At 35.7% G+C, this 15,566-nt stretch overlaps 1 protein-coding gene across 2 annotated transcripts in view; it reads left to right on the top strand.

The window, feature by feature from the left end:
* Positions 1 to 15,566, top strand: part of ADGRA1 (adhesion G protein-coupled receptor A1) — a 284,883-nt gene that overhangs the window by 110,442 nt on the left and 158,875 nt on the right. For both annotated transcript variants that reach the window (XM_074875014.1, XM_074875013.1), the window contains exons 5-6: positions 2,338 to 2,409; positions 3,147 to 3,310. In XM_074875014.1, the coding sequence (XP_074731115.1) occupies positions 2,338 to 2,409; positions 3,147 to 3,310 (236 nt within the window). The remainder of the gene's footprint in view (positions 1 to 2,337; positions 2,410 to 3,146; positions 3,311 to 15,566) is intronic.

The following is a 15,566-nucleotide window of genomic DNA, read 5'->3' as shown; positions in this document are numbered from 1 at the left end:
GAGTAGATTTATGAAAGTTTTGTTAGAGAAGCTATTCCCACAATTGGAGATCCAGATATTGAAAATATGTGTTTCTTAGGCATAGAAATTTATTGCTTTATGACTTATACAGCCCTGTGAACATGATCCTAGTTTGCGAATTATTAGTAGTAATATGGAAACTTCAAACTAGGTCATTGCCAGAAGAATATGAAAGAATATGAAAAATTGGCTTGCTGGCTTTGTGCTGACTTTTGAACTGTCAGGAACTCAATTATTCCAGCACTTGGCAAAACCACTGAAGAAAAGGGTTACATACTTCTCTGTCCTGATAAAAAGAAACCAAAAATCTGTACATGGAACGTGAGTCAGGGATTTTTAGGTTAACACAGTGTAGGTCAGTTCTGGCTAGGTATCTTGGTAGATTTGGTAGGACTTGTAAAATGTGCATAGATTCAGTAAACACAGAATGGGCACCACTGCCCATGCATCTGCTGAATCCTGCTACATCAGCTGTGGAAATTACTTAGTTTTTCTGTTTCCTAAAATATTGACCAGACATAAAGCCTTCCTTTGGTCCAAATGTAATTACTAAACTTCAGACTTGATGTTCTATTAGTTTTGCTGTATGAAGCCTGGCTAGCTGTTTAAGGGAAAAGCTGGGATTTGCATCAGATTGGAGATGTTGTCATACTGCAGTGGGGTAAGGCAAAGAAAAACCCTGTATTTCTGCCTTCTGGCTGCCATCCATACAAAGCTACACAGATTGCTGTCTCCATCCTTCAGTTCAGCATGATGGTCCTCTGTCAGTAAGTTTATACTACTGTAGCTGCTTTCATATTAGTGGAACCACTTCTCATTTACTTCAGTGTAAATGTCAGGGTTATCAGTTTCTGATTTAGTCTGTTTAACGTCCCAGTTCACTGAGCTGCTTCAGCATATGCCTTGTCAATAAACACATGAGTAGATCCATTTAATTTTAAGTAAAGAGGTAATTGAGTCTTTCTGAAATGCTCAGTATTTTTAATTCTTGTTGATATATCCAAAATAGAAATAGGTAGCCAAGGCAAACATTCATTTCCACCTTTAGACATACCCACACTTTTTTTTCATGATTTCAGTGGTGAAAAATTGTGTACAAAAATAAGATTAGTTATTGTTTCAAGAATGATCCATCAGTTTCTTAAAGTAATTTATAAATTAGCAATAATTTATCTTCTTTCTTGATTTCATTCATCCATATGTATCTGTACAGGTTTCTGTAGAAAGCACGGTTCTTGGTTTTTTTGTTCTTTACTTTATATAACTGGTTCAGATCTTCTATAGCTTGGTATATTTCTCACTGGTAGGACATTGCTCCTGATCTGAACTTGTATCTTCAGTTTAGTATACCTTCTTTACTTTGTTAGACATAAGAGAAGTAAAGTCAGTAATTATAAAAACACCCTTTTTAATGAAAAAGTAGTGAAACCATTTTCTTTGCCAGTCTACATTTTTTTTTCTATATGTAACAACACATCTCCAGTGAAGAGATCTGAAATTTCACTGATAGCTGAAATTTTGTAGCCATCCTTGAATTCAGACATATAGGTTTCAGGCATTAGACAGAAAGGAACATGTATCAGTATTTCAAAAGTAGGTAATTCAGATGCTGTGGAATGTTAATCTTGGATACTGCACTAATTTTTCAGTTTACTAGTACAGAAAAAGCATTACTTGAAATTAAGCATCTACCTTTTATACTATTAAGGCACTGGCAGAGCAATACTGTTAGACTAGGCAAAATTAAATTGCCTCTGCAAGTATTCAGCCTAATCCATACAGCCATCAAGTAAAGAAATAGTAAAACAGTAGCTAAAATGTAAATGTCCTTAATATAAAGATGGAAAAAATCAGTTTCTTTATAGTCCTTTGGAATAAAACTATTTGTGTAGTTACTTTGAAAACTCATTACTATTTTAAGGAATTGCTTGAATTCTTCTGAGCATTACTGAATAAAGATACTGTTTTCATTTCTTTACCTTGAAGTGGCATTCCACACATACTATAAAAATACAACATAGGTCTCACTGACTATGATTGTATTAATATTTTCCCTTAAATTCTAGAATTCTATTCTATTAAATATGTAGAAATATTCCTCTTTATTAGACCCAAGTGAATTGTATATATACCTGTTCTGAAATTAAAAGAAGTAAAAGTGTATGATTTGATTTGAATATTACCGTCATTTATGAAAATGCAATGTACAAATTTAAATATCTGTTTACTGTTAAGAAAGCAGAATTTCTTAATTAGCATTGGGAAAATTATACTTCTTGTATTTGTTACACCTGACTGTAAATTGCTTTTTTCTAGGAATTTGTCAGGGAATATTTTTTCAAGTCTCATGAATGGACTTTTTTCTGAGCTGCTAGCTCTGAAAGCGCTGTAAGTATCACTCCTTATATTTGAGGAAGACATTAGAATAAACATAGCAGAGTTGAATATGAATTCAAACAGGATTGTTTCTAGCAATGCATTCCAAATGTAGAGTATGCAGTATTTTGTTATCAGTGTCTGTCTCACTATTGGTGAGCTGCTATCTTCTACCTGTCCCAGTGAAATGGATAATGCTGACAACTTGACCCAGTTCCTGACTAGCCCTGTCTAGCCATCCTGGTTTTTGTCCTTTATGATCTTATACCTTTCCATGTTTTCACACATTACATCGTATAATAACTCTAAATACAAAAAACTGCTCATGTTAAATATTTTTCCTGCTATTATAATAACACTTCCCAGTTATTTGTATTAAATGTACCTCTCTGAGATTTAAAAGTATACTGGCTGCTTCCATGGTCAAGTTTCTACTTAAAAGAGTTTTTAGTAAGTGAAAGTATGTTACAGTATGACTTTCTACAGTAGCACATACTCAAATTTAATTCAGTAGTCAGTGATGCTGTTCTGTAACCAAAACCACAATTTTGGCATAATGACTAGGAAGTCATTAACAATGGGACAATGTATATTAGTTGTCTCAGGATAACTTTATAATTATACATCCACATTTATGCATCTGTCTAGAATTAGCTCTCTTTTGAGTTAGATAATTTGAATCTAACAGAAGAACGTATATTTATGAAAATTGCATGTGTATCAGTTGTGATCTTTCTTTGCCTTTCTAGACATTTCAACACTGATTCACTCATCTGTGACTGTAATCTAAAATGGGTCTTGCAATGGGCCAGAAATGCTTCAGTTCGAATAGCAGAGGAAACAGTTTGTGCTTACCCCAGCGCTTTACAAGGACTGTCATTTCGTAACCTGAAGGAAAACCAGCTGATATGTGGTGAGCTGTACTCTCATTTAACAATACAAATTGAAGTGGAATCCAGAGAAAATATTAAAAACCAGAAATTATGCCAAAAAATAGAGTAATAAATCTGACTTGCTTATAGCCACAAGAAATTCAGGTATATGGCACAGAAAATACAACTAAGATTGAAAGAGAATTGTAAAAAAATACAAGTGTCTTATTTCATACAAAATTATATATATATATATATTTTGTGTATATATATATTGCAAGAACACCACTGTCCTGTCTATATATTAGGTAACATGTAATTACGATTTAAAACATTAATCCATGATGGTAGCTTTACATTGTATACTGCATGAAACTGTGGAGTCCTACAGGGATTTATAGAATGTTCCTTTCAAGTTATATCTCTGACAGTGTGACATAAATGTCAGATGTCATTCTTGAATTTTAATTTTTATAAACCTCTAACTGTACATTTTAGCACTGTGTCCTGGGAATGAATAGAATTTTTACAGTGAGCTTCAGTTAGGTGAAATCGGTGTTTGAAGATCTATAAGTGAATTGCTTTTTGGAAAAGATTTTTCACCATAGCAAAAATGACAGATATGGTTTGGGGAAGGAAACAAAAAAAAATACGAATGAGTAAAGAAAATTCATCTCTCAGAATACTGTCTAGCAAAGAGCAGTGCTAAAACAGAGATTTTAAAAGTAACGCATAATGCAGACAAAAAATCATTGCCTAAAATGATGCTGATGGGTTCCATAATCAGAAGTATAATTTCACACATACTTGATTAATCACAGAATCTTTGAATCTTTGACTTTCCTGAATGATAGAAAATTGCTGGGATGGTGACTTTGCTAATGTCTTACGGAAACAAAAAGAAATTCACACTTTATCCTAATAACCATGAGAGGAATGATGTGTGCTGCTGACACATTTATAGCAGAAGAGAGATCAGAGTTGACTGGAGTAATAAAAAATGTGGTTTTAACAGCAAATACAGATGTTTACAAGTTGGGAGAGATGTGAAAGGATATGAATACCAGCTACAGATGGTCCATTGGCTGAATTGTTAAGGAAACACAGATACCTGTCTGGAGGCAAATAAAGAATGAGCCCTTGTGTCCAAAAGGCAGAGAATTTTCCAGTAGCCTGTATTACTGAACATTTGAAAATCTGCAATACTTCTCATATATCAAGCTGCCATTTTATAGAGACCCAGCATGGGCATCTTCATAGAGATCCATTTCCCAGCAGTAAAAGGCCTTCTTCTGAAAATGCTGGAATGATCAGAACAGTTGATTAAAGACTGAACTGGTATTTCCAGGTTGCCAAAGAATATGAGCCTGTGAGTTTTATAGAGGAAATGAAAGCAATTTCTCAGAATTTTGTACTTTAATTCCTAGTACAACTTCTTACCACACCTCTGATACAGAATTTATAATGCCCATCTAGTTCTTACTGCTATTTATAATGTCCACAGAACACTTGACAAGGTTTGTAATGACTGCAAATAGCTTGATACTGCTTTTAATATCCGCAGAGAGCTTCACGGTGGTTATATTTGCTGAGCCTTCCACCAGCTCTGTAACGTCTGCCAGGTACTTCACAGTGCTCATAATATCTGTTGGGCAGCTCACAGTGCTCACAACATTTAGCCATTTCATTTTCAGTAACTGTATTTGAATTTAGGCATAATAGAAGGGTGTCTGATACCAAATTAATAACAGCTGTTGAGAATGTTTTAAAAATAATGTGTGTCAAAATATGCATAGAGCTAATCAAATTAAGCATATCGTAAAGAAAATATTAAGTGTTTTAAAAATTAAAAACTCCTACATGTGAACATCTTCCATAGTGTCGGACATTTGTACTTACAGTTAATGATCTTCCTTCTACATACTAGAAGACGTCATGAAGTATCACAGTCACAAGATGAGCAAAGAAAAGAGGAATGGAAGGGAAAAAATAAAAATAGAAGGGAAATGGCAAAGATCTTTCCAGGCAAGTTAGGGAATGAATCAAAAAGTCAAAGTATGTAGAGAGGAAAGAAGACAGTAGAAAAATTCCTTAATAACTACAGGAAGCCATTTGCTGTGAGCTTTTTAGATGTATTTTGTGTTTTTATGGGAGAAGAAATCATCTTTCAAATTTCTTTCTGGCAAATCTTTCTCATGCCTCTGATAACTCACGATACCAAAGTAGTCACCTGTTGAAAACAGTTAAAAACCTGCTTTTGGGATTTTTATAAGAGTTAATTTAAGTAACTGCACAATTTTGGAATTCACAGGCTTCTGCTTGGATATTTCATTAACAGCTTATACGAGCTACTTAAATCTTCTTTAACAAAAGTCTCCAACTCTCAGAAATGTTCAGCTATAAAACAATTTTTGACAATGTTGGAAATGAAGGCTAAAAAGTTAATTTGATGATAAAAGATAGTTTTGCCTTTGTCTTCTGCCTTAATTATGATGGACTGCAATGAATTCATAATGGTATGGATAGAGTATCTTTCTGAAAAATGTTTGTGAAATTGGCTTCATGCAGTGCCTTGTTACTGTTTCTCCATGACTCCAAATAAAACTTACTCAATTTACAGGAGGAAGATTACATTTTCCTGAATACCAGTGCTATAAATTCCACCTGATAGGAGTCTGTGATTTTCCCTTGTGCACATCATCAGCAGAAATGGATTCTGTAGGCCAAATTCTTCACTCAGGGAAGACCTGTATTAGTTTTTGCTTTAAGGGGATTATGAAAGATTGCTCTTAAAGCTGGGTTTTGGTTATTTACACTGATGAATGAGGTATTGGAATTTAGTTTCTCAGTCTCAAAGCTGTATTGATGCTGTTGAACTAACAGCACTAAGTAGTAAAAGTTCAATTGTTCTGCAAATGACTCTGAAGCCTTCTTCTGTTAGAGAATGTTGACTCATCAAAACAGATGTTTGGAAGAGTGCTGACTTTCTTGTCTCTCCCAATTAGATTTTATTTAAAGTTTAGAAAGTAGTTGACATAATACCAATAATGTTTAGATAAATGATGTGGATTAAAACGATGTAAATATTTATGAAATTATACAAAAAATATTGGAAAGGTGAAAGTATAAAAATAATTTTATAGTGCTTTAAGATATTATTTATTTATTTCCACCACAAAGACAATTATCTAATTCTCCTGGGTCAGAACACTGTTTCTCATGCAGGTCTCCTACAAATTAAAGTATTGCTTTTGCATATACATTTTCTATACAGATGTTTCTAAATAAGTAATTGGGTCCATGCTATCACCTTTTTTTAATTAAAAAAGAAATTGCTTCAAAAGTAAGAAAATATAAAGGGATATTAAGAAATATATTTTTAAGCTTAGAGTTTAATGCATTTATACATAATAAATTACATTCTTATTCCTTATCATTATGCATTTATCTGTGCAGAGAGTGGATAGGTTTAGTTCTTCTCAGGTTTATGGAATCTACTATCCTAGTCTTGGTCATCATATTGTTGCATGGACCTATAAAGCAGCCAGGTTAGAAGAACTATATGTGGTATCTTGTCAGTTTGCAAGAAGTCTAAATGTAGAAGTGCCTAGATTTTTTTCAAGTCACTTCAATCTACTTGACTAGATGGTTTGATATGTATACATCCGCACCATCTCATCACAGCACTTTCAGGCAAGTTAGTTTTGTCACACATCACCCTTCCTATTCCTGTTGTCCTTACCTTTCCTAGCAGTCTGCTGTAAGGCAGTCTGGCAGTGAGCCTGATCAGGTAATCTTTAACAGTCTTGAATGGCTCTCAGGGCATGTTAGGAGAGCTCATTCTAGCCCTTTGTGTCTGACTCTTTCATAAGGAATTGGCTAAATGTAATCCCCCAAAACTATGTTTACCTTCTTTATCTTTGTTGACGGAAATCTATGCACAAGTCTTTTACTTGGAATAAATTAATCAGTTGTTTGTATCTTTATTATGCTTCTGCACTGAATTTTTCTGTTTCCTGCTTCCTTATTTGCTGTGTTGTATTGAATGTGAGCATATCTCCTTGCATGTTGAACTGCTTCAACATAGGACTATAGGACCAAAAGTTAAAAGATGTTCTAAGATACAGCATTATTTATTCACCTATACTGTACACATCTCTGAAAAACCCATGTTGTTGCAATAATTACAACCAACAAAGGCAAATGGAGACAATTAGCAAAGCTAATATTAATGAACGTTCTTCTTATACCACCTTCAGTCAACAAACTTCCAGAGTAAGGAAATAGTTATAAGCTCAAATGTTAAATGCATTCGTTTTAAGACGCAGTCTCAGGACAAAATATGGTGGGAATAGAACTTGCAAAGCACAGAGTAATGGCAAATTACAAAACAAAATATCGTAGCTGAGTCATTTTCCTTTCGTGTATTAACATGGCTGAGATAACATCTGTTTTTCTGTAGTGTGTCATCTACCTGAATGGGAGTAGGGTGGCCTCCTTAGGCTCAGGAGCCTGTTTTTCAGAGGCTTTGAGGATTCAGAAGCTGGTTTTGAATTCTCTTGTTGCTCTAGGTGCTCCATGTTCATGAAAATCAACCGTAGTGTGTTTCACATGTCTTAGAGGAATTGTTACAGTATGTTATTTTGAAAGTATGTATTATGACAAAATGTGTATTCTATCCATGGGTAGTGCACCAGTTGGTTGTGATGAATAGAATTGTAACTGTTTACATCATACTTGTAGTGAGAAATTGTTTGGGTTGGTTCATAATTTACTTATAGCTTTAATAGTCAATTAGGACTTTCACTGCGGATGACAGGGAATGAGTACTCAAAATAGAGAACTGGAGTTTTGTCTGTATAAAATCTATATGATTAGGTTTCTAGAATGCCTTGGGGGGCTGTCTACTGAGAAAAGTGTTAACACTAAAGAATAGAAATCCATCCTACTGAAAATAGAGGTGAGAAAGAATGGAAGATAATAGCTACAAGTTGTGAGTGTGTTGTGGGTTAAAGTACTAACACAGTAATGGTTTTAGCAGCAAATCAAGATTTATTAATGACTAGCAGCACGTAATCATTAACCAATTTAAAGATTTACAAAATAATTCAGTAAAATATGTTATAATTAAAATAGCGACTTAACTACAGATTCAGGGATGACTATTCACTCTAACTTACTATACGGTACCTTAAATCGGTATATACATGCATGCATGTTCACAAACACAAAACGATAGGCAAAAATACTTGGATCCAGTAAAATAAGTATGTACCCATACTAGTGAAAATAACTGTATATGCCCAGACACATTAGCAAGCAGAGAAAGAGAGTGGGTGAAAGAGAAGCTAGCTCAAAGTTAAAATTTCCCTTTTCTAGAGTTTGGAGTGAATACTCACAATGCCTTGGCATTCTTCAATGGGCGATAATTGCGACTCGAGTGGGTCGACTTTGCCCTGGCCTCCTGTTGGCCCTGACAGCAGACAGTACCTCGAGGATTTGATACCTGAGAGGCGTCCCAGCTCAGGGGTGATGCTGGTCACAGGTCCGCTGCAATCCAGGAGAACTCAAAGGGTCTCACTTGGGGTCGCAATTTATAGGGTCCAAGATAATTGACTTTTGTCAGATGCTTATTGCTCTGGCCTAGCTTGGACAATGGGGTGTTCTGGTGTTCTCACCAGGTACACAACAGCTTGATGGATGTGCAATTCTCTTATTGTTTTCCTTCAGCCACATCCGGGTACAGATGTACCAAGCTGTCAGAAGGTGATGGCCTGTTATAACCACTTCAAAACAGAGTAGGAGCCAGGCTTGTCAAAGGGGTGCCTTAATGTTCTGGTTCCCGACCATTAGTAGTCTTTACTTCCCCAGGTTGGTATGACCCATAAGAGGGATGGAGTCAGACCAAGCACTGAGCAGCACAGCACGTAGAGAGTGGGGAGGGGTGGGTGTAGAATTGCACTACCACAGTGTCCAGTGGTGTTTAAATTATTACTCAGTCTCTGAATTCTGTAAACTACCTTAGCTTAAAACATTAGTTCATGAGTGAAATTAGCAAGTTGTGACTCATAAAATATTATTGAAATGCGCTTTTTTGGTATAATAGACTTCCTACTTAGGAAGGGAGAGTACTTCAAAGGGAGGGATACAAATCGAAGGAATAGATCCTTTTCTGGCTTCTGTGTTCTGCCATACAATTCATTAAATGTTTAATAGAAAATGTAAATAATATATCGGGAGGGAGGGGATATAGTTGTTAGGGAATTGTTTATACTTAACTAGCACCTTGTCTTTTGTAGTTTGCCTCACTTCACTGAGAATCAGAGTATTCATCCTCTAAAGGAGTAGAGTGAGGTTAAAATGTAAGCTCTTTCTGCTCTGATGCACTGTACCCATTCATATTGAAACTGGTGCAAAGCAAAAAAAGAAGATAGCACATTTATATTCTTTATGCACTCTTTCTACTTATGATCTTAGAGATACCTTGACCATTTAAGATCTAATTTCTTATATAGAAAGGTATGAAGCACTTTCGTCATTACTTACCTACTGTCACATTTTCTAATCTGCATTTCTCACGCTTAAATAGCAGCAGAACATTAAGGCATATTTCTCTTGGGCTGCATGCAGCTCTCTAGTCTATTTTCACAGATAATTTTTTTTTTCAATCTTACCGAAAATACTACAAAAATTCAGAACGTTCAAGGCATTTTAAATGAATTAGAGTAATACCATTGGGGAAAAAGAAGATTTTATTTTCTATACTTCCTGTATAAAGTACTTTCTTTTTTTTGCTTGACATAGACTCTTAAAACACAGTGTGGCTTTAAATGCTTTCTCAGCAGTGGTGGAATAGTGATGTTTTACATACTATATATATTGAAATGTACTTACAGTTTTACCTGATGTACTTGCCCTTCATCCCCAGCAGAGCAAGTCTGTTTCCACTGTCCAGTAGTAAGAACTTTGAAACAGTTATGTACTTTTAAAATGCCAAAATTAGAAAAAATAGATTGATATTGGGAAATTTTATCTTTGAAAGAAGACTTTTTCAGCATTTAAATTTAAGCCTAAAATCAGGTGAACGCATTCAGCCTTATTCTGCATCAGCTTTTAAGAATATTGTCAAATACTTTGTGCTAGGGATATTGGGTGAGAGATGAGATTTGAAGTTTCTTTTTTCATATGGTAACAAAAATCAAATACTTACATTGCCATTCGAGTCTTAAAATGACAATTCTGTATATATGTACATAGATTGTTCTTAAAAGTTTCCTTTCCCACGTAAAATATATTGCAATAACAAATACTGGCTCAAAGTTAACAATTAACATTTTTTCTTCATTTATTTCTCTCAATGTACACAAAACATTTTTTTGGTCTCATTTGTTATTTACTTAAACTTAGGGATGGGCTTGACATCATTGTTGCAACCATTTTTTTTCTTCATTAACAAGTCATTCTTACTGCATTAACACAATGTAAATATTGAACTGTGAGGTTTTTTTCAGTGTGTGGTAACGGACTAAACTCAAATCTCAAGTACAAAGAATGATGGATTAATTATCCAGATTTAGATTCCAGTCCTGCAGTTTCTTGGCAGCCTACAGATAGCCTGCTGCATTCATGCAGAGCATCATTGTCTTCAAGAATATGTGGGATCAAGACTTAAGCTCCAATCCTGCAGGGAGTGCATAATCATATGAATAGGTCTAATTATATTGAAATAGGAATATTCACATTGGTAACCTTTCACAGGATTAGGTTTTGCAAGGTATGGATAGTGATACAATTAGCTGTAGTTAAATCCTCTTAAATAAATAAATAATAAATAAATAAAATTTATATTTTACAATGTTAGCAATTCAAGAGTTTCTTTAATAAAATATGTGTAATAACAGAATGTCTATAAATCAAATAACGTAACTGTACAGTTTGGATCTTTTAAAAATAGATGTGATAGATTCATTTTCTGTCAGGGCTGAATGGCCATTTTGTATATCAAAATTAACAATAATATAATGATACTCTAACCTTTTGGCTTCAAATTCTAGATTTCTCGTTCTAATATGATCAGCCTCGAACTGGGGAAAAAAATGAATATGTTGCCGTACATTTAGTATTAAACATTATTATCTAATTTCTTTAGTGGTAATTTAGATCACTGCTGCAAGATTTGGGGCACAAAGTTAATAATATTTAAAATGATTATTTGAGAAATTTAAAGGATGAAGTTTTACTACTATGTATTTTCTTGCATCTATGCTCACACATGAAAATATAGTTCAACAGAACTTTTCATCCCTGAAATCTTGCTGTTTGAGATGCTGGAAATGTAACCAATTTGTTTTTCTTACCATAGCTTACTCTTAAACTACATCAGAGGATTTTAATATACAGTTGTGTCTTATTTTCTACATTGTTTTTGCCTGCTTGTTCCAAAAAACATGCTAAATAACTAAAGGAAAGTTTAGCTAAGGTGTAGTGAGGAGAATATCAGCAAACTTAAGCCTCATTAATCTTCAGAACCTCTGCCTTGGAGAATTGACTGGCCATCTCCAAAAGCTAGTTGCTCATAAGCAAAGCAAAGCAATGGTAAGACAGCCAGCCTTGACTAAGGCCCATGGGGTATCACGAAAGATAGATTCTTTATTCTTAACATGGTAACATGTACATTAAAAGACTGGGGTTAAATTTTATACTGGTAATTTCTAGATAAAATTATATAAGCTTCTTTAACCAAACCTATGTTAATATCGTCCAGTTAACAGCACTTACTAGTTTATTATAGTTAATCTTAATTGTTCTCATGGGAAAGTTCCTTACAAAGCCTCCATCCTAACATTCTCTGTTCTAATTAAGTGGAGTATAACATAGTGGTATTCCACATTTTTTATAGCACATTCTATCATACAGCACTTTCTTTAATATATGTACAAAAATGGCTGTTGAGAGTTTCTGACACTGTCAGCTGGCCTGAGAGGAGTTTGGAATGGAAAATGTCATACAATGACTGGGACAGGTTCTTACTTCAACAGAACTGTCACTTGTCCAGCATCTTTTATGACTTTTACATTTCTTTTTTGTTTGGCATTCCTGCAGCCTGCTGGACTCTGGGCAATTAGAGGCAATCAACTGCCACCCTTGGGACCTGCCTGCTGCCATGTTTCCATGGTTTAAGTGTGTAGTGATGATATGAAAATAAAAAGAAGGTGGCTAGTTGTGGTTAAGGTTTGGAAAGATGAGTGCTACCACTGCACTTCCCAGTTAAAGCTAATCAATATTTTTTGTAGAGCTAGGTGCCTTACCTTGCCATTTTTATTAACTACAAGCTGTAATGAGTGTGCATAGCCATGAGTCTGCCAGCTTGCTTGCCACAAGGATAATTTGAGTAATCAAAATTAGCTTTCTAGAAATGGCTTCTAACATTTTTGCCAGTGAAGAAATTTGTGCTGATGAATCTTCCAATACCATAGCTGTCAATATGTCATGATCTTCAGGATTTGGCAAATAATGAAATGCCCCCCAGCTTCTAAAGTAGACTTCTGGGACAATTTGAGAATAGTGGCAGCAGTTATATTTGATCAGAAAGAAATCAGTGATGAAAAAATTTTTTGCCCTTTCTTTTACATTTCTGCTAGATATGCCAATGCAAGATGGGGGCTTTATTTTGCCTACATGCAGATAACATTTCTGATTAATTGATTAACTGGGCTGAACCCTTGCAATTCCTATTGTGGAAATTTTTCAAGTAACTGTTGCCATTTTACAAATTAATATTATGATATTTGGCATTTATATTAAATGCTATTAAGTGAAACCTCCTACCTTTGTATTTTTCTGCCTCTGCTTTCCTACCAAGTAAATCACTGCTATCATCAGTAAGTAAGAAAGTGTTTTTCCACTGCTCCCTCACTTAAAATGGTTGTAATGGACACAGCACGCATCAGTCCCTAGACCCAGTGCAAAAATAATAATAATTTACTTTCACAGGGGCTTATAAATCTGGGGGAAACTCCTGTAGGAAAAGGCAGGTTAAATAACTTTGTCATGGCTGGACTTGTCATCCACCTGCTGAGTGCTGGCTGAAACTTGTATGGTTTGGATTTGCTAAAAGTGACTAGATTTGAATTCTACTTTTTCCAGCTCAGCCTTCTTTAGTTTCTACACATGTATAACTTAGTTTAATAAATCTGAGAAGTTATGGAATTCAAGTGCTCCTCAGTGAGGCCGTCATCCAAAGCTTTGATTGTAGGTCTTCTTAGCATAACTGCACTGAATTTAATCTTGTGTTTTTTAGATATGGAGTATATTCATGAGGTTAGCTAACCCAGATAACTGAAGCACCAGTAGCAGTGGGCTGTGACAGCCTGGGCTTGCTGTACTTCTAACTCAGGATAAATCCTAGGATTGCTACTTCTGTTCAGCTCCCTGCAGCAGCATCTACATTCTTATCAGTGCCTCAGTCCACTGACTCTGCTATGCCTGTTCATGAGACATACACTCTTTCTCTCTCTTTTTCTCAGCTCTGACGACTTTACAGAAGTTTGAAGGAGTAAAATGCAATATAAAATTTGTAATTTGAAGTAAAACAGCATACATGCTGAAATCTTGCTCTTTGGTTACTAGCTACCATTTCAGTGTAGCACTTAGCATTACAAAATAAATGTAAACCTGAGATTTAATTATGCGATGTTGCAAAAAAATACATCAACTATGTTCCTGTCTGAACAGCATGTATGACAGTGAAAGGCACTGAAAAAATAGTGTGGAATATGCCTTGCCCTGCCAGCATTATGAAGCTGGGGGAAATAATAAGCTATTACACAAACAGAAGCTCCACTTTTTATGTAGTGTCTGGTAGATGAATATCATAGAATCATGGAATCATAGAGTGGTTTAGGTTGGAAGGAACCTTAGAGATCATCTAGTTCCAACCCCCCTGCCCTGGGCAGGGACACCTTCCACTAGATCAGGTTGCTCAAAGCGCCTTCCAACCTGGCCTTGAACACTGCCAGGGAGGGGGCAGCCACAACTTCTTTGGGCAACCTGTTCCTGTGTCTCACCACCCTCACAGTAAAGAATTTCTTCCTTCTATCTAATCTAAACCTGCCCTCTTCAGTTTATAACTGTTAGCCCTCATCCTATCCCTACACACCAGATAAAGAGTCCCTCCCCATCTTTCCTGTAGCCCCCTTTAAGTACTGGGAGGCTGCTATAAGGTCTCCCCAGAGCCTTCTCTTCTCCAGGCTGAACAACCCCAACTCTCTCAGCCTGTCCTCATAAGGGAGGAATATGATACAAAGCTTTCTTGTCCCAAGCCCAAAAGACTTATTTTGATGTGTTTAATACATGTTGGCATCTGTATTTCCTTGATATTATGTTAAAATTGGAGCCAGGCAAAGCTTTTATTAAAACTGAAGCTTGGCTCCAGTTCTGTATTCATTCTTGACTTCCTTGGCATATGGCACTGTCTGTGACCTTCTACACCAAACCTTTCGTTATTGTCAGCAAATTTTGCAGTACGGAAACTGGCGTTGGTGTACTGGCACCTCCCCTTCTTGGCAGAAACTGGCCTTCAGAGCAATTCAAATCACTCTCTTTTCTTCAGTTCCATTCAGTAAATATCAACAGCTATAATTTGCTGTGTCAGCAATTCAATTTTTGAAGTAATGTTTTTCAATTTGTTTTTCTTCATTTTCATCTGTCCTTTTTATTGGACCAGTTCCTTTACTTTGTCCTCACTTCCAGCTTTCCCCTACTGTGCTTTCAATGCACATTTCTTTCCCACTGAGATTGTATACAAATATTAGAGCTCTAACTCACACTTCTGTCAGTGGGATGTGCCTCACTCTGTAGGCACGCTCAGTTCAAATAAAAAGCCCATTGGCAATACAATAAATCAAGTGATTAACAAGAAGCAAAATGCCAGCCTCTGGCTTTTTTCTGTCCCAAAAGCTTGTTCACTGTAGCAAACTGAATTTTCTACCAAGAGACAGAAGTCAGTGGTGTATCCTGCGACATGAGGACTGTAATACTGCACTGATGTGTGGGCAGCCTGGAGAAACCTGTGGATTTTCCTATTTCTGACTGTGTAAAAGCTGCCAGTATCAAACAAAGCCAGTTAATGAGGACCAGAAAATGTATAGCAGAAAACTGTGTTTATGGTAAACTGAACAGCAGAATGCACTGGTGTAGTAACCAGGATTATGCACTTAGTAGCTATTTAGCTGTAGAGAGTTCTGCTGCCCAGGTTATAGGCTGTGCAGCAGAAAATGCAACAAATGTGGCTGGAGG

Source organism: Strix uralensis, chromosome 7, assembly GCF_047716275.1.
Source record: "Strix uralensis isolate ZFMK-TIS-50842 chromosome 7, bStrUra1, whole genome shotgun sequence".
In the NCBI taxonomy this organism is placed as follows: Eukaryota; Metazoa; Chordata; class Aves; order Strigiformes; family Strigidae; genus Strix; species Strix uralensis.
Note: the sequence above shows the minus strand (reverse complement) of the source record. Positions and strands in the feature narration are given on the sequence as shown.